Below are 27,559 nucleotides of genomic sequence, written 5' to 3'. Positions count from 1 at the left end.
ATAGAGGCCTGTGAACACTGCTGTACTATATATCAACTAAGGCACCTGTTGCATGCCTCCGCAGAGTTTACCGAGCACCTCTTGTACCAGAACTGTCTTTCAGGCCACAGAAGTTATCAGGAAATAGAAGTTTTTTTTTTTTAAAGCTTAGCAGCTACATGCATTTTTTCATAGTGCTGTTATATAGTGGCAGATATTTCAAGATATGCCCCAAATTCTAAAAAAATCTGGGAAATGCAATATTTCTTTGTTGCCTTCCCAAATACTTATTCTGTAGCCATAAACGTCATAAGGTGGCTAAAGATATCATTTGTTATGCTCAGTAAGAAAGTTAAAATTAACTTTTTAATTAGTGGAGTACGGCAGTTATGTCAAGTAGACAAATAGAAGTCCTTTATGAGAAAAATTCATTATAGCTTTGAGATTTCGAAAAAAGCGGCCTCTAGTATGAGCTGTGAACTAATGAAATTCATCAAAATTCAGTGGCGAAACCCGAACACGGAAGAGCGTAATTGCCATATTATTCTAAGGCACCCACATTGAGTGAACATTGTTATATCAACCATCAACCAACTTTGTTGTGTAGGTGTACAGGTGATGCTTGCAATTATAGCATGAATGGTGCACATATGTTAACAAACATGGATGAACTACACCTACGCAATTTTTGTCTTGTATAGTGACCATAGGTTCGTAAACTCACTCACAGGTCGTGGGTTCGATTCCCGGCTGCGGCGGCTGCATTTCCGATGGAGGCGGAAATGTTGTAGGCCCGTGTACTCAGATTTGGGTGCACGTTAAAGAACCCCAGGTGGTCAAAATTTCCGGAGCCCTCCACTACGGCGTCTCTCATAATCAAATGGTGGTTTTGGGACAAACCCCACAAATCAATCATCATCAATCGTAAACTCACTCATGAGTCGGCTCACTCGGACTCAGATCGAGCCCGGAGTTAGAGTGAGTCGGGGGTGAGTAATATTTTCGCGAGTCGGAGTCCAAGCTAGACCACTTGAACATTTTCGTGAGTGTGAGTCCGGTGGCAGGAAAATTTTCGTGAGCCTTAGTTCGAGTAAGTACAAAGCTCAAAATATATTCCTTGGCAGAGTCTGAGTGAGTCCCACTTTCTTTTGCCAACCTAAGGTTGTGTCCACTCATCCTCAGCATTACTATCAGCCTTACCTGGATTCACGTTTATACTCGCGTCTTCTCACATGTATTCCAAAGCAGCGTCATTCATACACCATTTCAATATTTATTAATTAGAGGTGAATTACTTAGGGGGTGCCTTGGCCTCCCCCTCACCAAATCTTCCAGAGAAGTTTTTGACTATTACATCTTATGCTGTCATCTCTTCGAACAATAGTGACCTTACTGGTTTGGACACATTCTGAAGTCGTTTTCGAAAATGCTATGTCAAACGGAACCAGTAAGAGCACCGATTATGGGAGGTATTGGTGTTAAAAAGCATGAACACCACGGTGGAAGAAGCTAATCTTAGGATGACGGACTCACGAGTCGACTCACTCAGACTTAGATCGAGCCACGGGTCTGAGTGAGTATTATTTTGATGAGTTTGAGTCCGAGCGAGTCCAATTTAAGAACATTTTTGTGAGTGCAAGTACAGATCAGGAAAATTTTGGTGAGTCTGAGTTCGTGTGAGTTCAAAGCTCAAAATATATTTCATGAGTCTGAGTAAACTCTACAAGTTTTGCCAACCTGTGATAGTGACGTCTGCTTGTTGCGCTCAGCAGTGCTTCAGTTTCAGTTTGGCTCGTGCACTTTTGGTTTTGCATAGTGTGCTTGTTGTGCTCAGCAGTGCTTCAGTTTCGGTTTTGCCACTGAACTTCATCGCACCACTATAATTACTAGAGGTCACTTTTTTTTAATATGTCAAAGCTGCGATGGGTTCTCACATCAAATACTTCAATTCTCCCATGTCGCATAGCCGTCTAAATACCCTAATTAAAAATGAATTTAACTTTCCTAATTGCTGCCCCAAATAATGTCTTTAACAATCTTAAGATACGTGCCACTACAGAAATAGCAGTAGTGAAGGCAGCGAGACTATCACATTTTCATCATTTTTTCAAGATTTTGGACAGAATTCATGAAAACACCTTGTATAAATTAGGGATAAATGGCAAAGCTGAGATTGGTAGGAGTGAGTATGCTTGGTTGGAGTGAGTATGCTTAACTGTGATGTCCAGCGTTACAAAAATCGGGTAGGCATACTGTCATAAATAGATGGTTGCAGAAGCCCTCTTTCCGAGATAACCATATGGTTTCGCTTATATTCATGTGTACATGTGCCGATAACAACATATTTTTTCATTCGTAAACCTTTCCGTAGATGAGTAGTTTCAGTTAAAACATACAAGTGAAATTGTGTAGACTTTTCAAGCATTTTCACTACAGTGCAAAAAAGAAAATTTTGTTAGAAAACAAACAAAACAAACATCTGCTCCTGTATCAACTTAAAAACAGGCTAAAGAGACAAAAAAACATGGCGGAAGAAAAGCAAGTGTACAGTCCATTAAATGTGCCGCCTTAAAATGCAGCGTTTAATGTAAAATTTGTATAAAAATTTTATGCATTTTTTTATTTTAAAAAATTGGTGGTGAATTTTATATAAAAAAATTATTGTACATTATGATAAGTGCAATAACCTAGAGGCATTTATTGCACTGTGATAGTGTTGAAATAATTAAAGTTGAAAACAATCGAGTTTAAGAAATTAATATAGGCCTAGCACCACTGTGATGACAGAACACCTTGAGACTGAACAAGGGGGTCTATGCAGGCTAGTTGGTATTTCGTTGCAATAATTGGGTGTAGCGCCGCGTACAAAATTGTAAGAAATAGTAGTTGACAGCAAAGAGGGACACTCACAACTAAGCTTTATTTTTGCGTTCATTGCACATATAAAGCCGAGAAACCACGTGATACGATGGCACTGGCACGCTGTCAAACAAGATAAAGACCAAATTAAACCGCCTACCACTCTAATCGTCAAGATAGTCTACTTCACAAGAAAACAAGTCAACATATAGTTTCATGATGCATCTGCTGCTCAACTTTTTGATGACATATGCCTCAAATATTTCCCGCTCCAGTTTCTTTATATAACTTCTTAGTACTTGCGTCTTCTCAAGCTCAGGTGCGCAGTGGCCTGACGCGCAATGCTTGCTGGAATGGAGAGCCAAGTTGCTTTTCGTGCCACTCTTTAGCGCATTCTTGTGTTCCCTTAGACGTTCGTTGAGGCACCGCTCCGTTTGGCCAATGTACACCAGTCGGCATGTCAGAGGGATCACATACACGATGTTCCTTCAGCAGCCAACGAAGAACATGATGTGCTTTTTGGTGCACGTCGGAGTCCTGTGTTCACGAGAGTTCACTTGGCGGCATATTGCTCCTAGCTTGTTTGGGCTGCTGAATACTACACAAACATTTAGGCACCCAGCATTCTTTTTGATGCGATGCGAGACGCCGTGAAGATAAGGGATGACTGCAGTCTTTGAGCTTGACACCTGTCCGTTGTCTTTCTTTGCAGCTTCTGTGCGTTTCATGCATAGAAGCATTGTCGCCAATTCACATAGCATGCAAGAGAGAAAGCTGGCATCATTAATCTCTCCGTTTGGTTGTATCTTGGCACCACAAGGTACAGGACAACTTTGTCAACCAAATTGAGAGATTGAGTGATGCCGGCTTCGCCCCTGTGTGCAACTCCCTGTGTGCTGCAGTCTAAATTTTTCATGAAAGATTAAAGCTAAAATAAAACCATTTTCAAGATTATATTCCGAAATCAATTGTCTAAAAGGAGCGACGTGGGGTATTCTATGACATTGTTTTATGCCTGGTGCCTTTCAAGCCTAAACCTTTCACAATATCGTGCTTTTCAGTTTTATGTTATCCAGATAAAACATTGGAAAACTAAGAGATAATCAGAAACGTAGAATTTAATTCTATTTGAGCAAAACACTGGGGCAGCAACGTACTACTGGTGCGAAGAGTGTGGAAACAGTGGAGCTGTCAGCCTCTCTCTCCTCGTAACGTTCACCCTCCCTTCACACCCCCTTGCTAAACTATTTCCCTCTCTCACACATAACAGTGCAATCATATGGCTTCCATAAGTGCTTGCTCTGCCAAGTTTTTTTTTTTTATTGCCTCATACATTAAAAAGTTCACATACTATTGTAAACCAGGGAACAGTACCATAATACGCCATCAGCTTTCAGCTGACTGCATTTTGAAACCTTGCATATGCAACACTAATTCCACAGATTGATTGATTGATATGTCGGGTTTAACGTCCCAAAACCACCATATGATTATGAGAGACGCCGTAGTGGAGGGCTCCGGAAATTTTGACCACCTGGGGTTCTTTAACGTGCACGCAAATCTGAGCACACGGGCCTACAACATTTCCGCCTCCATCGGAAATGCAGCTGCCACAGCCGGGATTCGAACCCGCGACCTGCGGGTCAGCAGCCGAGTACCTTAGCCACTAGACCACCGCGGCGAGGCGATGATTCCACAGTGGGAATCTGCTCCGGTACATCCGTCTGCAGCTTCTGCATTTCGAAAAACAGAGACACACATCCGCAAAAGTAATCACGAACTGGTGGTTACGAAACTTGCCTTTGGACCGTTTGTACCCAGGTATCCCACCTCTCCTCCCCAAGTTTTTTCCCACCTCCTCAGGTTTTTTATTTTTTTTAGGTGATACATAGTGATATCATCACTCGGTGAGGTTTTTCGTGCACACCAAATGGCCTAACCTCTGGCTAAAACAGCTCTGCTGTTGAAATTTCGTCCAGGTAACTATGATTTTAATTAATATGAATCTCGTCCTCACCTTCCCGAATAAGATGGAGTCACACAAAAATTTCAGTTGCAGTTATCATGCTGCAGCATCATTATGGCATCATATTCTGCAGCTCGTGGAGAATGTGATCCCAAACTGTTGCATCTCCTGCCATTTCCAGTTAAAGTGGGTCTGCATTGCAACTAACTCTTGAAAGAAGTGTGCTACAACTTTGAACAGCAAACATTACAATAAACTAGTCACTGTCGTGGAAATATAAAAATTTTGAAGTAAAACTAAAGAGCTAAAACAAAAAAGTGGACACACACAAATGTGTTGTTTTAGGACACGAAAGAATGTTTTTTATTACGTTACAATGAGCAAATGAGGTGGACAAATATATGGGATCAAAAAAAGAATGGTACATTCACTCCAAACTAGAGGTGGTGTGATGACCTGTTCTTGGCCCTCAGGGTCTTTTCAATTTCAAACTGGCGAACATCAGCCCGCTGCAAGAACGCTTGCTTCTCGAGGTACCTGCACATCAAAATGACTAGTATAACTTGAGCATGAAAGAGCATGTTGAGACACAAAGTAAAAAAAAACTTTTTGAAGACTACAATTCATAGGCCCTGTAATAATTTCTAAGTAACCATCAAGGCTTCATTAAAGGAGTTTATTCCTTCACCAATTGACTGCTGTAGAAATTTCCACAATCCGAAAAGTATGAGAGGAGTTACTTATATTTGACGTACATTGTAAGTGCTTTCTCTGTTCTCTGATCCCGACGAGCGTTCTAGAAGCTAAACAGGGAGAGATGGCACAGTGGAAAGAAGTTAGGTAACGTGTGCGTGATCAGCTTGAGCACTTTTTTTGTTTTGCGTCGAATCTGAGCCTTACTTTCAGTGTGATCGCAACTGAGAGCACGCGCATGTCGTGCCATCTCGCAATGGCTGTGGTAACAACGCAGCTAACAATGCTCAAAACAGCCAATGGTCGAGGTCTTTGGGTGTCTGGCATTATTTGTCCTCTGATGAGCTGAACAGTTTTTGGTTAACCTTTCTGTAGACTCAGTGGACTTTTTTTAAAGATCCTTTCATGCCCATTGCACTGCCAAGTGTTCAAATTAAATTTCAATCGGTACAATAAATGCACTTACTAGCTTAACAAATAACAACCACATCAGCATGACGACAACATTTACTGCTTAATATAAAATTAAGCTCGATTCACTTCAATCTCAGCTTGAAATACATCAAAATTTCTGCGATTACAACATAAGAATTCCACTCCATATGCTAGAAAGTTATTTGGGAACAAACACCACTCATAAATCGACAACTGAGAAACATTAGAAATGTAAAATTATTATAATTTTAACTCTTAATTAAACTGACCAATTATTACAGGCATAGCGGCACATCCTATTTGACTAAGGAAAGACTCCTACAAATTGAAACTTCTAGAAGTGCCATAACACTTGTTTTGAATAAAATTTTTCTTTCGCATGAAACATCTTTCAGAGACCAACCTGAGTCAAAAGCCATAGTTCAATGCATGAGTGGCACTGTGATGATGTACAGTGAGAACATTAAGTCCTCCAGTTTTGCATAACATGCAAGATGCACTGTACTTCTCAAAAAAGCCAGGGTAACACATTCTAAGAAAGTGTCATAAAACAACTGGCATTGAAAAATCTGCATTACAGCTGTAACACGCAGGTACACTGAAATTCTAGTAATTTACTTTTTCAATTAAATCTAATTTATCGGTACTGACAGATTAGCACATTCTATATAAAATGTTCATCCGTCAAGTCCACTGAATATTTTAGGTTATTCAATTGGAACCAAAGCAAAAGAACAAGGAAAAAAGTATGGAAATGATATAGTGCATTGCCAGTACCGCAAAAAAAAAAAAATTCTTTGTAGCCTTTATCAACAAATCAAAAGCACACACCACAGCACCAAGGTCTGCCTCTAATAACAGCTTAGAAAAATTATGAATTCTGTGCATTTAAATGCCAACACATATAACAAATAATTCAGTAGAAACACCAGTTTTCCTCTTTTTCTTCCTTTAGACAGTTATGCTACTTCTAGACCTATAACCAGCAAGACCCAAGATTCATATTAATGGGTTACAAGAGACCTGAGCATCGCACAGCTTGTGAGAAATACCACAGTAGGAAGGGTCAAATCTAAACCTGCTAGGGTTCGTTGTGTATACTTAGCTCTAACTAGATGAGCATTTTTGTATTTCATCCTAAGCAGAATTCAGCTATGGCTGTCAGGAACTTGACCTGTCACCTAGTGATAAACAGCTCCAAATCTATGAATGAGCGACAGTATGAACAGTGCAATTGCACGTACCAGTACAAAGTAACCAGGCTTGTACCACCGCAATTTTCCTATGTAAGCACTTTACTTACCCGTCTTTGCCTCTGTTGTGACTCTGGAGATCTTCCACAAGGCCCTCACTCTTCTTATAGTTGTCCCAGTCCAGTTTAGACTTCTCCTGTGCCATTGTGAATAAACCATTGTGTTAAACATTATGCTGGTGACATTACTTTGCTTCAATTTAAAATTTTTTTCAAAGAAATCAACTTGGTGTCAGTGAAAAACAAGCTGTACATATTTGTGAAAACTATTCTATAAGTTCAGCGGAGTGTGAACTTTTGCTTTTTCTACTGCAAGTACCAAGATATGATTTAGTACTTGACCTCGCAAGCTGTAGCTTGCCATGTATCATCTACAAAATACAGGCCACCACAAGGCTGATGAGCTTCGTAAAGAGTTCTAAATTTAAGACTTCAACTGAGCCATCAAGCATCTTGATGTAACGCTGATGGCAATAATTAGTATACAAGTCAGCAGAGGGCGTTGCCACAACAGGTGGTTTGTTGCACCAGCAAGACAAAACACTCATGCAAATGATACTTATGCTGGCCACTTGATGTATCAGTTAGATGCACGAGATAAAAAGTTACAATAATGCTGATGTAAATGATGCTTCTGCTGGCCAATTGATGTATTAATTACATGCACAGTGAGATAAATGATTAAAGGGTGCATTTGACTAGTGGTATTCAGTAGTTTTCTGTGAGCTCTTATGATAAGCTTTACTATCAGCTGCTTGAAATTGAGCCCTTGGCTACTGAAAGTGAATAGAGTTCAGTCATATGGCCAATAAAGCATTTACCAATCTGTAGCACTCGCAGCAGAAGTACTGTTGAAGTATTTCCACTAACACAATCCTATCATTTTTATTACGCTCAGGTAGACTACACCTGGTTTGGATATCAAGTGGGCTTTGGATTTTCATGATTCATGTCTAAGAGTAGTAGGAACCAGTTAAATGTACTGTAAAACCAAAATACAGCTAAATTTAAATAATGCGACCGAGGAAAACAAATTCAGCATGGTAATATGGGCTAATAATTAAAGTTTGTCAATGATCGAAAGGTATAAAACAATTAGCAGGACCAACCAGTGTGCTGATCTTCTGCTTCTTGTTGAAGAGCTGATTCAAGACATTTCCAACACCAATAGGCTTCCTTTTTCTGAAATTGAGAAAAAAGAAAAATGCACTTGTTTACATTGTAATATACCTCATTGTTTCTTGTAGTTTTTATTAATTGCGAGTGCTGGATGGCACTTTTTTGGGCTTGACTCATCCAAATGATAAACATAAGCACCAATTGTTTTACGAGTGTTGACAGCCACATAGTGGTAACCAGAAATTCGTACGGATTTCATTGTGGCTTCGTGCTACAAACGGGCAGTTGTCTTCCTTGCCTTTCTTAAGCATTCCACCACCTTGTGGGTTTCTGCAGATCTCATTTGCAATAGAAGCCTGAATGTGCATGGATGTTTCTTACAGTCTTCTCTACTTGCATAACACTGTAACATGGAGAAATCAACTGCAATGATAGAAATGCTTGAAAGTCAAAAAGGCTTTTAAAAATGTTTAAGTACATTATCAGTTGCCACAATAAACTACTATGAATTCTTATGTGTTGTCACCTGAGGTTCCGCGCAGGTTTCAAGAAAGAAAAAAACTACAAAAAAAGTGCTAGGCACCTAATATTCTCAAGGGTGCTGCAAGATTCTAAATAATAATAATAATAATTGGGGTTTTATGTCCCAAAACCATAACATGATTTCAAGAGACAGCTTTAATAGAGGGCACCAGAAATTCTGATTATCTGGTGTTTTTTCAATATGCACTGACATCACAGAGCAACACGGTTCTCTAGCATTTAGTCCCCATCAAACTGTGATCGTTGCAGCCAGGATTGCATCCGCGACTTTCAGGTCAGCAGCCAAGCACTGCAATAGCTGTACCACCGCAGAGGATGATACATTATTTTACATGGCATTAAGGAGATATTCCAGTGTTTCAGTGTTTCCTAAACTATTCACGGGTGGGCATGTCTTCAGATCTGCGACTGCAGCATGTCATGTGTGATTGTCTCCAATGCAATGCTTGTTAGTAGATACCTCTATCGTATGTCTGGAGATTGTACTTGTCAACATTAAAAAAAAATTATATTTGTTACTTGATCTATAGTACAGCACACAATTCTGGCATTGTCAAGTCAAATTGTTAAAGCATTTGCTTGAGAGAGTATAATTTTATTACACTGTTGTTTTCCAATCAAGCATAGCGATGACATAGTTTTTACAACAGTGGACAAAGAGTTTTACAAAGAGTTTGACAACTAAAAAGTCTGAACAATTAGCTCCACATACCCAGGCAACACTGGTGACTTCGCTTGTGGGGTCTCTTTCTGCTGAACAAATAAGCGTGCTTCCTTAGAATCGGCAGCAACTTCCTTGTCCACCCTAAAACAACAAAGACCACTGTCAACACTTCTTGTGAAAATGCCACCAATGCTGTTCTATTCCAAGCACTAAACTAAAACAAAATGCACAATAGTTCAGCTTGATTGCCACGTCATGAAACATGGTAACAACAGGGTCTTCAATCCAAAACAGCTAAAGGTAATAATGCAAGTCTGGCACTACGTTTTTCCTACTCCATTTATTGCCCCAGCCTTGATTATTTCTTCTTAGGATTGTATCACACACTTAATTAACAAAGCGGTGCATGCTGAAGCAGTGGGTGAATGGTTCAAGTTTAAAATAACATGCATATAAAATATATGCAGCTGAAATAGTTCGGTTTTTGGTATTTCCCAAATATGACATCATCACTTTAGTAGATATTGGTTGAGATAAAGTTCAGCTAATGTAATGTGAAGTGAACACTTGCTTAAATGAAACAAACATGCCAAGGGGTCGACAGAAACCATTCACCGCTAATTACCCAGCAGCTACAATATTTCAGCTTGCAAGAATGGAAGTGACTGTTTTAGCATCAGTGCCATAGCAATATGACAGTCAAAGCGAGATGCCCATGGAAAGCACGCATACACATGCTAAGTGAGTGGAAGCCAGACTAGTAGCTACCTTGAAAACAGCTTGGTACCTACTGCCTCTGATGGACATTTCAGTGTCCCATGCCTCTCGAAGCCCAGGTGGCAGTATCAACAGATCTCTATTTTTCTTCCCGTTATTCTCGATTGACCTTGGGCCATAACATGCCGCCAACCCACTACCTCCCCCTGCCCTGTCCTCCAACTTTTGAAGTTAGTGTGGACCAGTATAGGAACCACAGATCTGCCACTAGTGTTGTGTGCTTTCCTTAGTTTGCCGAAATTCTCTCAATAAAAGTGGAAGTAAATGGAGCAAAGAGTGATGGTAAATTTTCAACAGCAACGTAATTATTGCCCTACACACCACAAATTTTCTGGCTTAAAGAAACCAAGCTATGCTTCCTAAAAAGCGTCTTGAGTATCATGATAATAACATGTCGAGTTTAACGTCCCAAAACCACCATATGATAATGAGAGACATTGTAGTGGAAGGCTCCAGAAATTTCGACCACCTGGGGTTCTGTAACATGCGCCCAAATCTAAGCTAAGCACACGGGCCTACAGCATTCTTGCCTCTATCGAAAATGCAGCAACCACAGCCAGGATTCGATCCCGCGACCTGCGGGTCAGCAGCCGAGTACCTTAGCCACGAGACCACCGCAGCAGGGCGTTAAGTATAATGATAGCAGTGCCTTAATGAAGCAATTTCATGACTTAATGCAGTAAATGTGACATGAGTAAGCGGCACATTCTTATTAGATGTGCGATTTACAATCACCCATTATTGCAAGAAATGTGAAAAAACAACTATGGCATTATATTTCAAACCTGCTGTAAGAATTATAAAAACACAGGCAATGTGTTGCAACAATAGGAACAACTAGTCAACATGTCAATCACTTTACACTCTGGCAGCGATTTAGCAAAAGATGTTGTCTACGCCATAAGTAGGCAATAGTTACACCATCTCCAGGCTTAAGGAGAGATGCTAGTTTAAGAGAGAGAAGAAAAAAAAAAGCTTTAATCTAGACTAGGCCAGTGAAATTTTTGCTGTACACATAGGTTTTGATTCTGATTTCAAATATGTATGTAATCAGTTTTACAGCAAGTTGCATAGTTTTTGTTTTGTGTCATGACAATGAGTAAAGTATAGTTTGTTTTAAACAAGCTTTTTATGCTATTAAACTTTTAGGGTTCTCAGCTATTAATGGCTCATATTTCTCTACATTAACTGTATAATGAAAATAACTAACAAGCTAGTGTGCCTAAGACATTTTAATGAACAAGAAAAATTGTAATGTGAGAAGCCTTAAATGCTCAGTTCATACTAATTGCTTACTTTAAGTTTGTGATACTTATATTAAAGATGTCAGGTTTTAAAGGAAAGAATCGCACTGTTCACATGTTAAGCAGTACGTGGGAAAATTTTATCTGGTTATCACAAATACCAACATGATGTCCAAGCACAAGGAGTTGCCCTAAATTGCATGTTTAGAAAAATGCATTTTGAACGTAGAAATGATAGCTCGTCTATCTGGCAAAGCTCTGATTTTCAATATGATTTCTTCTATTGTGAGTGCTTGGGAATTATGGTTATCTTGAGCTTTGGTGAACTCCATGCAAAATGCAATGGCAAGCTGCTACGTGACAATTTCTAAGGGACTCTAGACAATAAGCTCTTGTTAGTTTTCAATAGCCACATTGTGTCCTTAATGGATTTTAACATACATTAAGTCTAATGATGACCTTGATTTTTTTGTCATGAAAGTAAAGAAACCGAACTGGTGAAAGCGCAAGTAAAAGCAAAAAATATTTAATTTTGAAGTTTTGAAAAATTTTACGTTTTTCGAGGAGCGTCTCCCCTTAAGACTTGGCAATCACGGTGCTCAAACTTATGCAAATGTCACAAACGACTGCAATTTTCGTATCGTCCGCGGGCCCCATTGCCCAAGGAAGGCCGCTTTTGTGTTGGGAGGAAGACATCCGGCGGCTAACGACCCAGCATTGGCGCCGCCTCGTCTTCCCTACACCTGTACCGAAAGGGGCACGTGCGGTCTAAAAAAGGAAACGACCTCCAGATGGGATGGGAGCACGCATTCGCCCCGAAAAAGTTTGGACTGCATCGGAATGGGGAGTTGATGTACAGCCAGCAAGAAGTGCGGCCGTCGGTGTCGCGAGTCTCGCGTAGGCGGCGAGCATGAAGTGACCCGCACAACGTATTGAGCTAGCTGCAATTCCGGGCACTCTCGTCGTCTACCAAGCCGGCGAGATCTTCAGTGGCTCCCGTCAACTTCTTTACGTGTACCAAGAGCTGGCCTGGTCCGTATGGAACTTTTTATTGTGACTTTTTTTTTAAGACTGTTAATTTATTATAACCAGCATTTTTTTAAAAATTTGTAGTTTATGTGCGCTGCGTCGAAGCTCAGAAGCGCGAGCCTGAGTTTTTTCTTTTTTTTTCTCATAACTTTTCCCTGTCTCTCCTGTAGTTTCATCCTGTTGTTGTTTTATTGGTATTCCGCGTATTTGTCTTTAGTCTGTATCTTGTGCAGCGTTTTTTTTTTTCATGTTTTGTTATATAGCTGTTCCTTCCATCGTGCGTATCAGTTTTCCTCTTCTGTTATTTTTGTAATCTCCTGCTTTTGCCCCTGTTTTAATTAAATGTTTGTGTGTAATCAAATCTCTGTGTCTGCTCTATGAGTGCGTCGGTGAGGCCCACACATCACCACACGTGCAACTCCGCTCGGGTCGACCGACCTGAAAATAAATTTGAAATGTGCCACTTCGAGGCCTTTCAGGCGTCGCACGCTGAAGCATAAAGTGGTAGCCTGTGAGTCTGCCGCACGTCGATGTTGGATTGGCGGGGCCTCACCCGAAGTGCGCGACATCATCTGGCGTCCACGACAGGACTGGTCGACCGCGTGGTGATGTCTGGGAGACATGTAACTCTGAGCGCGCAGTATGTAAACGTCCCTTCATTGTTTTGTTGGTGGACACCTGTTTTTAACAATGGACGGCACGGAGTTTGATAAGCTGATTGAACAGGGCAGGGGTTTTGGTCTCGAGGGTAGAGAATTGTGCGATTTTGAGGAAAGAGCGCGGTAAGCGTAAAGAGGAGCGTGATGCGGAACGCGCATACTTCAGACAACTCGCGGAATTTGACAAATGGAGCAAGAAAGGAAAAAGTCTCGGCTCCGAATTCAGAAGGAGAAAGAGTGCCTGGGGCTGTGTGCGACGCAGTTGGGTCTCAGCTTAGCCACTAGAACACCCAGTAGTGCGACCGTCCGTGCCCCGAACAAGATGGCACAGTCGTACTATGAGTACGTTGAGAAATTGCGCCTGAAGATTCAAAGCAGGCGGCGCGAGTTTGAGGCTTTTGATGTAATGCATAAAAGATGCAAAGAGCCCGAATGTGTCGAGCCGCCGAGGGCCGGGCAGGTTGGTGGTACTTGTGAGGAGGGCAGTAGGTTCATTCCTGAACCAACTGTGTTAGCTGTAGAAAGCGCTTTTGTGGCAAAAGAGGACAGTGAAAGCTGCAGAAATGGTGACGAGGGGCTGTGCCGGCAGGGTTTTTCTGTCTGTCTGTTGTTTTTCTGTGTGTATTTGTCTTTAGTCTGTATCTTTACTAGTGTATTTTGCATATTTTGTTATATAGCTGTTCTTTCCATCGCACGTATCAGTTTTCCTCCTCCGTTATTTTTTGTAATCTCCTGCCTTTGCCCCTGTTTTAATTAAATGTTTGTGTGTAATCAAATCTCTGTGTCTGCTCTATGAGTGCGTCGGTCAGGCCCACACATCACCACACGTGCAACTCCGCATGGGTCGACCGACCTGCACATAAATTTGAAATGTGCCACTTCGAGGCCTTTCAGGAGTCGCTGGCCGAAGCGTAAAGTGGAAGCATGTGAGTCTGCCGCACGTCGATGTTGGATCGGCGGGGCCTCACCTGAAGCGTGTGACAACAAACAACCTCGCAACTACTCGTGCCACCTTACGTCATCAGGGGAGAGTGAAATGTGGCATCAGAGCTACGGGAATATGACTTAAGGGTAAACCCAATTTCATTTGTACAGAGTATTTCTGATAATTTGACTGAGGTTATTTCTGTCTAGACTGACATTCCAGGTCGGTATGTATACATTTCTATAGCAGTAAATATGACTGACAACTTTACATGCATCTGGCCCCAATAGTGACTGCAGCGATAATTTCAACACATACCCATGTAAATGTTTGATTGATTTGTGGGGTTTAACGTCCCAAAACCACCATATGATTATGAGAGACGCCGTAGTAGAGGGCTCCGGAAATTTTGACCACGTGGGGTTCTTTAACGTGCGCCCAAATCTGAGCACACGGGCCTACAACATTTCCGCCTCCATCGGAAATGCAGCCGCCGCAGCCGGGATTCGATCCCGCAACCTGCGGGTCAGCAGCCGAATACCTTAGCCACTAGACCACCGCGGCGGGGCCCATGTAAATGTTTGGTGGCACTTAAAGCTGCAGAGAATACGTCAATGTCAAGTCATCTTACAGTTATAACGCCCATTTTAGACCTGGCTGAGGAAGACTTGTTATAAAACTGGCAGCTCACAAGTGGTAATTAGAGTATTCAATTGGTCTCAATAGAATATATAATTATTCCCTACGAAAATTAATCTCAATTGGTCAAGCAGCCCAATCCTATACAAAACCTAAACCTAAATGTAGTTTGTTACAGCACTGTCAGAGCCCACAGCTTGGCCAACATGAGTGCCATTTGCAACCCATGATAGCACAATAAGTTCATGCATAGAATGACATGAACAAGTTGCTTTCCAACTGATTATGAATGCACATTAATTCAAGTCAGACGCTCTTAAGGTGAAAGCCTGAAGAGTCCTATCAGATGCTGGCCTTGAAAGATGCGGCATGCAGTAGTGAAACTTGGAAATGCGATCTCTGAAATGTGACCTTGAAATTCAGGGTCCAAGCCGAAGGAAATGAAACCAAGGCATTCAAGTGTAATAAAGAGGCAGCCAAGTGATCTACCACAGAGCCACAGCTTAAAACTGCTTCGTAAAAGGACCCTATACAGGCATTGCATCGGAAGAGGAGCCTTTATATTGCATGGCAGAAGCAAAAAATGGCACTAGGCATCTCATCTGGTAAATTATGAAATGAGAGAGTTGTGCAAAGCTTACCACTCGTTACTAAGGGCTCAGCCATTATTCGTAAACATCACCAAACAACAAAATATGTAGTTATGTAGGTGCATCTATTGACTTGAACTTGACTTGCCACCGCCCCAAGACAGTGCGCATGAAACACGTTTGTGCTGCCTTGGCACTGCTAATAGACAGCGCGTTCGAAATGCATTTGTGCTGCATTGAAGTGGCAAGTCAAGTTCAAGTCAAGGAGCATTTTTGAATACAGGGGTTAGACTTGTAGTGGGTATTCAACTCATGTCTGCAAACCTTCGAAAAACGCAAAAGAAGACAAAAGTGCTGACAGGACGAGTTAAATGTGTTAACTTAATACAAAACATATCTACTTGCTAGCTGTGGTAAAAAAGCCTGGCTGCAAACGTCTTACATGAGTGCAGCCAGGCCTTCACCTTCTCGTGTTAATAGCGTATTAAGTGCAGCATTGTTTAATAAAATTTAGGCTAGTGGCAACCAATTATGTCACATTTTTTTTTTTCATTACAGAACACTGAAAATCATCACAATACAGACTGGTGAAATGGCTAGTCTAGGCCACTATGCCATTTGTGATTCTTGTTGTTTGATAAATGCAGGACAAAGAAGATGTCAGTTGTACTAAGGAAGTCACAATGCACCATAAGGATAAATGCACTGAAAATGCACTATATATTGCCACGTTCCATTTCCCAAGTTTTTGTTATCGTCCCAAAAACACCACACGATTCTTAGCGCAAACCGCGCCTGCAGTTTTCGAGAAGGTTCCGGACTGTAGTAGATCATTTCGATAAGATCACGCCCACTGTGCGAACGGTACAGATTGTTCTGGAACCTACGCCACCGCCAGCGATAACGCTAGAACATTCGACAGCAAGAGTATAAATGCCGATGCGCTTCGCCGCTTGTCAGTTGTTGATCGAAGGCCGACGCTCCGTTCGCCGCTATCAGTCCGAGACTGCTATCTGTGCAAGACTGCTGCTGTAATTAGACTTTCCGTTTACCGGGCACAGGTTCGCCCAAATAAACAGTTAAATCCCAGCACAAAGTCTCCTGTCTTCGGCCACGTCATGACCCCGTGACATCTGGTGGAGGTGCTGTTTCTTCCATGTACCGGACGCCTCCGTCAAGCCGTGAACCCAGCCCACGCCATGAAGACACCGATGCCAGCAACGAGCAGCGAGTTAGCCGCAGGCAACAAGGTCTGCCACCAGAGTACGGGCTTTTACTGGACAAGGCTCGGAAAACCAAGACGTTCACGTCAGCCACCGCGACCATGTCAACGCCGGTTCTACCTGCACCACTCCTGCTCCGGCAACCCAAAGAGCCGCCAACTTTCCGCGGTTTGCCACTGGAAGACGTGGAAAGCTGGATCGAAAGGTTCGACCGCGTCGCCGCCTTCAATGACTGGACAGACGAAGACAAGCTACGGCATGTGTATTTCGCCTTGGAAGATGCTGCTCGGACCTGGTTCGAGAATCAAGAGCGAAGCCTCACAACGTGGGACGCCTTTCGCGCCAGGTTCCTCACCACTTTCGCAAGTGTGGTGTGCAAGGAGAAGGCCGCAGCTCTCCTCGAAACCCGCATGCAGATGCCAAATGAAAACGTGGCGATATTCACGGAAGATATGATTAAACTCTTCTGCCAGGCTGACTCCGACATGTCCGAGGAGAAGAAGATGCGTCTACTTATGCGAGGAGTAAAGCAGGAACTCTTCGCCGGGCTGATCAGAAACCCGCCTAAGACGGTCGCCGAATTCATTTCCGAAGCATCTACGATAGAGAAGACGCGGCAATATAACCGTAGCTTCTCGTCTACAAGCTACGCCGACATTCAAGCACTCGGAACCACTGACTTGCGTGAGACGATCCGAGCGATCGTGCAAGAGGAGCTGCGAAAATTACTTCCTTCAGCGCAGCCTCACGTGGAATCCATCGCGGACGTCGTACGCCAGGAGATCCAGCAGTCGCTGGGCGTTCCTCAGCCTCAAGAGCCGCAGCTGCAAGTCATGAGCTATGCTGCTGCAGCACGCCGCCACGCATGCGCACACCAAAACGCCGCCCCATCGCACTTCCGTCGCCAGACACCACCGCCGCCACCACCCCCACCGACGACCTACCGTTCGCCAGCGGGCCAGCGCAGTGCGCCGAGGAAAAGCGACGTTTGGCGCACCCCTGACCCACTGTGCTACCACTGCGGTGAGGCCGGGCACACTTACCGCCGTTGCCAGTACCGACAGATGGGACTGCGTGGCTTCGCCGTCGATGCACCACGTCCGCAGCCAGGGGAACGGCCACGTGACATCGCCGACTACCTGACAGGAACTCAATGGACACCCTGAAGTCCTTCCCGTTCGCCGTCGCCCAGCCGCCGCATGTCACCGCACCCCCGGCAGTACTCCGGCCCAACGCGGGGCCGGTCTCCTCGCCCGTATCTGGGAAACTAAGGGCAGCAACCGGTGGAGGTGCGGTTGCTGTGCGACGAACTACCGAAGATCAGACGACGACGCCGCGACGGAGCTTTCCGAACACAACACCAACCAGGCAAAGCCCTGACGGCGAAAACTCACTTGCCGAAGGTGGCCTGACGACGCAACATGGAAGCAGCCGAACAAGCCGACGCAGCCGTGACCCGACGCCATGCCCTAACTGTAATGCGAGACGGCGAACTAGCGACCTCGACGTTCTTATCGACGCCCACAGTGTGATCGCTCTCGTCGATACTGGAGCCGACTATTCTGTCATCAGTGGGTCATTCGCCGCGAAGTTAAAGAAAGTTAGGACAGCTTGGAAAGGCCCTGAAATCCGCACAGCTGGAGGTCATCTCGTAACGCCTTCAGGAATCTGCACAGCGATAGTCACCATTAACGGCCGTATTTATCCTATAGACTTCGTAGTCCTACAGCGTTGCTCGAGAGATGTCATCCTTGGCATGGACTTCTTATGCCTCCATGGTGCTGTCATCAACCTAAAAACAAAGTCGATAACGTTATCCACAGAAGAAGCACTACCGCCGTGCACGCCGTCAGGACACCATGCCTTGAATGTGCTGGAAGAACAAGTCACCATTCCGCCTCGCTCAAGCGTCATTATTTCAGTCGGCGCTCCTAAATCACCTGACTTGGAAGGCGTCGTTGAAGGCAGTCAGCATCTGTTGGTCACCCGAAATATTTGCGTCGCAAGAGGAATTCCAGAGCTGGGGGGAGGCAAAGCAACGGTCATGCTCACGAATTTCAGCAATGAGTACAAACATGTGAACAAAGGAACAATGGTCGCATACATCTAAAAAATTGTCGAAGCCACCAGTGCTTTCGCCCTCGCCCATTCTGCGGAACCTGCTCAGAGGAACCAAGCCCCTCCCATAGCTTTCGACGTCAATCCCAGACTTCCGAACGATAAGCAAGAACAGCTCAAGGCCCTGCTCCTGCAATACGAAGATTGCTTTTCGTCATCATCGAAAATTCGGCAGACCACAATCACGAAACATCGCATCATAACCGAAGAAAATGCCAGACCACTCCGTCAAAGTCCGTACAGGGTTTCGACGCGAGGACGTGAGGCCATGAAGAGACAAGTTGATGAAATGCTGCGGGATGACATTATCCAGCCGTCCAAGAGTCTATGGGCATCCCCCGTGGTGTTAGTGAAGAAAAAGGATGGGACCCTACGTTTCTGCGTTGATTATCGCCGCCTGAACAAAATCACAAGAAAGGACGTGTATCCTCTCCCACGAATAGACAACGCACTTGATCGGCTCCATAACGCCAAGTATTTTTCGTCAATGGACCTCAAGACTGGCTATTGGCAAACCGAAGTCGACGAAATAGACCGAGAGAAGACGCCGTTTATAACACCGGACGGCCTCTTCGAGTTTAAGGTGATGCCCTTTGGCCTTTGCTCAGCGCCTGCAACTTTTCAACGCGTTATGAATACAGTGCTGGCAGGATTGAAGTGGCAGACTTGCCTTGTGTACTTGGACGACGTCGTCGTGTTTTCCTCGAGTTTTGACGAGCATCTCCGGCGCCTTGAAGCTGTACTTCAAGCCATCAAGACTTCCGGACTCACACTGAAGCCAGAAAAGTGCAGATTTGCGTATGAGGAGCTCTTGTTTCTGGGGCACGTTATCAGCGAGTCTGGAGTTCGTCCCGATCCACGGAAAACTGCCGCCATCACCGACTTCCCGCCGCCCACTGACAAGAAGGCCGTGCGCCGATTTCTGGGCCTGTGCGCCTATTATAGGCGGTTTGTGAAAAACTTCGCCCGCATCGCCGATCCTCTCACTAACCTTACCAAGGCCGACGTGGAGTTCAAGTGGGAAACGCCACAGGAACACGCTTTCCAGGAGCTTAAACATCGCCTCCAGACACCTCCGTTACTTGCCCATTTCGACGAATTCGCCGAGACAGAAATACATACTGACGCAAGCAGCGTAGGTCTTGGCGCCGTTCTTGTGCAGAGGGCTGACCGAATTGAAAGGATTATTAGTTACGCCAGCCGATCGCTATCCAAAGCAGAAGCAAATTATTCCACAACAGAAAAGGAGTGCCTCGCCATCATCTGGGCTACGTCGAAATTTCGCCCCTACCTCTACGACAGGCCCTTCAAAGTTGTGAGCGACCACCACGCCTTGTGTTGGCTAGCCACCTTGAAGGACTTTTCAGGTTGCCTCGCACGATGGAGCCTGATACTTCAAGAATATGACATTACTGTCATTTACAACTCCGGCAAAAAACACTCTGACGCTGACTGTCTCTCTCGTGCGCCTGTCGAACAACCGCTACCCGACGACCCGGATGACGACTACTTCTTGGGAATGATAACTACCGACGACTTCGCTGAACGACAGCGGGCCGACCCGGAACTTAAGGCCCTAATAGAATACCTCGAAGGCAGGACCGCCAAAGTCCCGAAGGTATTCAAGCGCGCACTTGCGTCGTTCTTTCTACAAAACGGTCTTCTACAAAAGAAAAACTTTTCACCGCTTCGAGCTAAGTACCTCCTTGTGATGCCTTCAGCTCTGCGACCAGAACTCCTGCAGGCCCTGCACGACGATCCGACGGCAGGGCACCTCAGTGTTTCTCGCACGCTCGCGAGGATACAAGAAAGGTACTACTGGCCACGTTTCACCACTGACGTCACTCGTTATGTGAGGACATGCCGGGACTGTCAGCGACGCAAGACACCGCCGACAAGGCCAGCCGGACTTCTGCAGCCAATTGATCCACCTTGCCGACCTTTCCAGCAGATTGGTATGGACCTACTGGGGCCGTTCCCGACGTCGGCTTTCGGAAACAAGTGGATAGTGGTAGCTACCGACTACCTCACCCGCTACGCCGAGACAAAAGCCCTGCCAAAAGGCAGTGCATCCGAGGTAGCTAAGTTCTTCGTCGAAAATATCGTCCTACATCGCGGCGCCCCGGAGGTCCTTATCACCGACAGAGGAACGGCATTCACTGCCGACTTAACTCAAGCGATCTTGGCATACAGCCAAACAAACCACCGCCGGACGATAGCGTACCACCCACAGATCAACGGCCTCACCGAGCGGCTTAACAAGACGATCGCCGACATGCTGTCAATGTACCTCGATGTCTAACACAAGACGTGGCACGCCATTCTTCCGTATGTGACCTTCGCATACAACACGGCGGTGCAGGAGACGACGCAGATATCTCCATACAAATTGGTCTAGGAAGGAGCCCGGCAACGACACTCGATGCCATGTTACCCAATGTCACCAACGAAGAAAACCTCGATGTGAGCGAGTACCTTCAATGCGCCGAAGAAGCCCGACAACTTGCGCATCTCCGTATCGAGAATCAACAGACGACCGACAGCCACCGTTACAACCTTCGACGACGCTTCGTGGAATACCAGCCCGGTGAACGTGTTTGGGTGTGAACGCCGATCCGCCGACGTGGACTTAGTGAAAAGCTTCTGCGACGGTACTTTGGACCGTACAGGGTGGTTCGACGTCTCGGCCCACTTGATTACGAGGTTGTCCCCGACGGCATCACGAACTCTCAACGACGCCGATCGCGACCTGAATTCGTCCATGTCGCGCGCCTCAAGCCGTTTCATGCGCGTTAACAAACTGAAACAGTGTTTTTTTTTATTATTGTTGTATCGTAATTTATTCATTGTACTTTCTTGCATTATCATTGTACCTTCATTTTTAGTTAAAGCATCGGGACGATGCCTTTTTTCAGAGGGGGGCAATGCCACGTTCCATTTCCCAAGTTTTTGTTATCATCCCAAAACACCACACGATTCTCAGCGCAAACCGCGCCTGCAGTTTTCGAGAAGGTTCCGGACTGTAGTAGATCATTTCGATAAGATCACGCCCACTGTGGGAACAGTACAGATTGTTCTGGAACCTACGCCACCGCCAGCGATAACGCTAGAACATTCGACGGCAAGAGTATAAATGCCGACGCGCTTCGCCGCTTGTCAGTTGTTGATCGAAGGCCGACGCTCCGTCGCTATCAGTCCGAGACTGCTATCTGTGCAAGACTGCTGCTGTAATTGGACTTTCCGTTTACCGGGCACAGGTTCGCCCAAATAAACAGTTAAATCCCAACACGAAGTCTCCTGTCTTCGGCCACGTCACGACCCCGTGACAATATGTATATGTCATTGAGGATGTCATAATGTACCATTGACTTTATGTGGCTTGTGGTCACCACAGTATTAACATATGGCCAACATGTGATGATACCACACACCCTTTCACGTAACCAAGACAGCTTGAGAAATCTATTGGTGTATTTCGTAAAATAAGATGCCATGCTCTCATTAAAAAAAAAGCACCTTCCTTACCTCTGTCATTGTCATTACAGGCCCTATGTAAAGGCAAGCTTGATTACAATCACAGTCAAACCCACTTATAACTATACAAGTTTTAACAATGTATTGGTCATAACAATGAAAAGCTGCTGCACCGTCAGCTTTTGTATGTTTTTCATAGTAAGATAACCCGCTTACAGCAATGCCCACATCCTGTTATCGGTTATAACAATGAATTCTGGCTGTTGGAGGTCTCTGCTAAATGGCAACAGAATGTGAAGTTATTGAAAATAAAGAAGAAAACCAGAAATTCAAGCAGCTGAACTCCCGCCTACAACCCCAACGCTCCCCAGTGCCTTGTTCATGATAAGCTATTAGCCCCGAGAACGAACAGTGGCGTCGCTGTGATGTGACGTCACGGCAAGGACTCACTTTCTCCGCCGGCGCTAGTCACGTTTTCCGTGCCCGCCATGTACATGCTCTTTAAGAGACACGTTGCAATTACTCCTCAATTTCGTGACACAAATTTCTCAAGATGCAAAATGCAAGGTTTCACAACTAGTGAAGGTTTTTGATGCTGTAGGAAGTTTCCATAATTTAGCTTAGGATAGGCAGACTACCGTCCGATCAAACGGAAGATTTACTGCGAAAATGGTGATACAAGAAAAGACATTCATTTTTTTTATCGCGTACACCAGGGAATGGATGCTAAAAAATATGCTGAGTGGTACTAACGTGATGACAACTAGGCATAGACTCCGGGATTAGAACATATTTGTGCCAAAGTATCAAATGAAATTGGGATGTTTTCAATTCACTAAATACATTCTGCTTTATTGTACAAGCTACGCTTGCATCTGGGAATAATATAAATGATTTGACAGAACTGCGCTTTCTCCAGCAGGAGACATTACATGAACATGACTGCCATAAGCACTCACTTGGCATAGTTGTCAAATGAGCAAAATAATACTGCCGCACACACAATGATTTTGGAAATAATGAGATATTTTCGGTTTACTGGGATCATATGCACAGGCTTCTTCTCAACAGTCGCCAGAGATTATGTAGTCGTACATCCTAATTTGTGTGAAATGCTGGGGTGTTCTACCGCCGATAGCAACAATTTCACCACAAACGTCCGAAAGTCTAAATGAACGTTTTTTTCATGATGTAAAAAATCCTGCGCAAATGCGACACAAAAAAGAAGGAGGAGACAGGTTGTCATTTGTCCTCCTTCTTTTGTGTGTCGTCTTTTGCACTGGCTTTTTTACATCACGGAGTCTAACCAACTCGCCCAGTTTTGTACGCTGCTGCAAAACTTTTTTCTATAACGCACTCACTGACATGGCCCATGCAGTAACGTAACGAGGGAATGGTGCACTGGACCTGTGCAGTGATGGAAGTGACTTGTTACTTTTTGGAGCATACTTTGGAGCAGGAAAAGTACTACTCTGGAGCAACCATAAGAGTTTTCGAAGCAGAAAAAGTGCTAGTTTACAGCAGCTACTAGTGTTTTAGGAGAACATAATACATTTGCCATGCATTAATTGGAGTTCAGAGCATTGTCGAAGCATCTCCTAAATATTTATTGTGAAATGTATTTAGCAGACAAAAAAAAATCACTATGCAAACAATGGCAGGTTGTCAAAAATGTGCTGTAAAATGAGCTACAATTTAAGGTACTAGTATTTTGGGCAGAAATCAAATTAAACTAGGAAAGCTAAGTACCACATTTTAGAAGTAACCACAGTACCATATAAGTGTTGCCAAACGAGAAGTAGACAATAGGTATGAGGTAAAAGCAATCCGGCTCATTTTCACATTTTTACCACACTGGCCTGCATGTCCAGCTGAGAAAAAAAAAACAGCCAAATGACCTATATGGTCATTATGAAAGTTGTGTCGCACAAATGGGATAAGAGCCGATAATGCTGCACACTAATAGCACACTGATATGAAGGTACACCAATTCTTCCTAAGGACTTATGAGTTGATCAAAGAGTAAAAGTTTGTCACTCTCATTCTCTCTGTCATTTCGTAGCAGCTTTGGAGCAATTACCAACAAAAATTACTGTTCGGAGCAGCATGAAGCAACATTTCTCTTTTGGAGCAGTTTGGAGCAACTGGAGCAGCACTTCCATCACTGCCAGTGCCTTACCCCCAAAATTTTTTCCCTATGCAGAGAGAAAAATGATCATTTCAAGGGGGTGCCCTACCCCCCCCCCCCCCTAAAAAAATTAAGCCTATAGGCTTCTGAGCCCATGTAATAATCAACCTTCACCTCGATGAGGCGATGACTGGTCTTGCACGTCATGTCCACCAATAGGTAATCAACTGCAAGAAAATTCAACATATGAGGTGGCTATCTAAATTGGTAGTTTCAGCACGACCTCACCATCGCTAAAATTGTGCAAGACAGAATCTGACAGTAATAGGAATTTCTGCACCTAATTTCAACCGCACAAAACCTCAATAATTTCGGTGAAGTAAAGCTTCAAAAGTTTTGCGAGAGAAACTTGAAAGTAAACAAAGTTTTGAGTGAGCAAGTACGCGAAAAAAACACCGGAGCGGTGGTGGTATTATAGGGCGAGTGTATTGCGATATATGTTGCGAGACTCGATACTGAACGCGAGCGCGGGGCTCGACGCACAGGCTTGCGAAAGCACTGTTCGTAGATCCGTGAATTTCTCTGGTACAAATTATTCTAGTGGAGAAGAAGCCTTCATATCCCCGAAAGGAATCACCCATGCACATTTCAACCTAATAATGTAGATATGCTGTCCTAATTCCTTCTCAAAATCACATGATAATGCGCCAATGAATTTGTTGTATAAAAACAGAAGCGTGTTCATGATTTTCACACCCCTCGAAATGCGGCTGTCGTGGCCACGAATGGAATCCATCATCGGGGTTAGCAGTGCGACACGTTTTGACTCCTTTGACATTGCTATGTGACTAAGTGCGTGACTGTGCAGAAGCAAAAGTGAACTTTTTATTGTTTTACCTGAAACATTACCAATTCTGTTTTCTTCTATCATCTGCAGCTTGAGACAAACAAAAAGCAAATGCAAACCGCAGAATAGTGCACGGCATTAACTTAGGCGGGCCGCGGCTGGCATTGAAGAGTCCGTGCCGTGACGTCATCTACCAGGCGGTGCCACTGCATTCTCGGGGCTAATACCGCGTAGCGTTGTGGCATTGAGGCAAAGCTGACTTTTTAAATCTACTATGACGCGGGAGCAGCAATGGCTTCTGTTAATACATTTTTGGACATGCAATTTCAGTAAAAATTAAAGCTAAAAAGACTTTCGGCAGTCAGAGTTTCACATGTTATCATACAGTGACTTTATGTGGCTTGTGGCGATACTGTGAAAGCTTCCAAATTTTCAATGATATCCAAAAAATCGGCAGCTTTGTAATCCTTATCACTGATGTCTGTTAGAATATCTCACCTGATATTATAGTTTTTTTCATAACACAGGGGGTGCAACAGCCAAAATAATTTTTGGAGCAGCAAAATTTTACTTTTGGAGCAGGTTACGGAGAACAAAACATTCATTTTCTTATCCTAAAATACCAAATTTGCAGCAGTATGACGAAGAAGTCTTACATTTAGAAAAAAATATGTATTCAACACGCCCTAAATTGTGCAGTGTGAGTAAGAGAACTGCTATTTAAATAAAGTAGTATTTTGAACCACCCCGCTAAGGAAATAATGATAACGTCCAGATTAGAATTTGCTGCGTCTGACTTTGTGGATTCAAATGTGGATCTGCCAAGCTGGCGACCTTGAAATTCGGGAGATTCATAGGGGTAGCAAAAAAAATGACAGTTTTTTTTGGGGGGGTGCCATAAATGTCATACACTGCTCCAAATAATTGGCAGTAACTTTTTTCAGATGTCATCAATCCCACTAGTACTCACAATTATGCACCATATACGCACGAGTAATTGAACAAAATGTGCTGTGTCCCATGATTGGAACTAACAGCCCATTCAAAATCATAATTTGCTTTTCCGCAGGGCGCTGGTGTACTGCGGCGAAGGTGAATTAAGAAGCGATCTGCACGAGTTGGAACAAGTTATGAAACACTGCTATGCACCCCGCTTCTCTTTTTTTCACTTTTTTTTGCGATGGGATTAGGTTTAGGACACAGCTTGGCTCACTTACAAGGTGCGTTCGCCAGACAACGTAACAATGGCACGCTTTTGTTGGCTGGGCGACAACACTGGATATCTATCGCCGTGACGCCACTTCCAAGACAGAAAAATGTTTTACGTTTTACGCATGTTCTATGCTTTGCAACTTAATTCCTCAAACTGCAACCAAATATATATATATATATATATATATATATATATATATATATATATATATATATATATATATATATATATATATATATTTTCACAATTCATGGCCTAAGTCAGCTTAATTTATTAAAGGGGCTGTGCAGCACTTTCTTAAGTAATCATTGAATGACTATAGTATTAGAGTATACTCTTTCGCAAAATCTTTCAAATCTGTACAGTATTAAGCGGAGTTACAGGAATTTTTTGCACATTTTAAGCAATTTCTTTCTCCTTTATTTTCTTTCCTTTAAGCACTCGCTTTCTCCTTTGTTCTTAGCTCGAATATACGAATGTTCTATTCTTTGCAACTTAATTCTTCGAACTGCAACCAAGTGATCGAACTCTTTGAGGGGCCTCTATTACTCCAAGTGGTTGAAATGTCAAAAATTATAGCAAACTAGACATGCATACCGTACATGCCATAAAGATGCAAACAAACCTTCAACAGCCAAAGGAATAAAATAAGGGTCCTATAGTGCTCACTTGATGGTCTCTCCAGCGAATTCCAGAAGCTGAGTAATCTTCACTTTCTTTTCTGGTGCTTCTTGCGGACTTGTGGTAGAAGAAGATGGTTTGCTCGGCTCCTTCTAATAAAACGCCAAAACAGACACAATGCTCATTTTATTTATATGTTAAATTTCTCCTTAATAATTATATTATACAGGGTGGCTCAGCTATCTTTAGCCTGAGTTTTAAAATATGCCGACATGCGCAATGACGATGCGATCAAATGCATGTTGCTGACTGTTGCCTGGAGTGACTCATACTAATATTTGTGTTCTGATTAATTGCCTAATTAGATCACTTTTATTAATTAACTTTTTAGGCAATAAAACTAGGCCAGACATTCCAATGACAAAGTTGTTCATTGGCTTGCAAAGCATCTGATTATACAGTTTCCAGCTTTATATTGTGCGACACACTTTGTCAATGTCTGTTAATTTCTAGGGTCTTCCTACTAACTGCAAATGTCCGTGAAATGCAAAAAATACCACGT

General features: G+C 43.6%; 1 protein-coding gene across 2 annotated transcripts in view; it reads right to left on the bottom strand.

Annotated features, from left to right (window-relative positions):
• Positions 1–5,140: 5,140 nt before the first annotated feature.
• The window catches only part of LOC119176138 (yeti), a 36,747-nt gene continuing 14,328 nt past the window's right edge, over positions 5,141–27,559 (bottom strand). For both annotated transcript variants that reach the window (XM_037427286.2, XM_037427284.2), the window contains exons 5-9: positions 27,046–27,149; positions 9,559–9,651; positions 8,294–8,366; positions 7,236–7,321; positions 5,141–5,341 (exon numbers count right to left, since the gene is read on the bottom strand). In XM_037427286.2, the coding sequence (XP_037283183.2) occupies positions 5,242–5,341; positions 7,236–7,321; positions 8,294–8,366; positions 9,559–9,651; positions 27,046–27,149 (456 nt within the window). In that variant the 3' untranslated portion in view covers positions 5,141–5,241. The remainder of the gene's footprint in view (positions 5,342–7,235; positions 7,322–8,293; positions 8,367–9,558; positions 9,652–27,045; positions 27,150–27,559) is intronic.

This window comes from Rhipicephalus microplus, chromosome X (assembly GCF_043290135.1).
Source record: "Rhipicephalus microplus isolate Deutch F79 chromosome X, USDA_Rmic, whole genome shotgun sequence".
NCBI lineage: Eukaryota > Metazoa > Arthropoda > Arachnida > Ixodida > Ixodidae > Rhipicephalus > Rhipicephalus microplus.
This window is presented reverse-complemented; position numbering and strand designations above follow the sequence as displayed.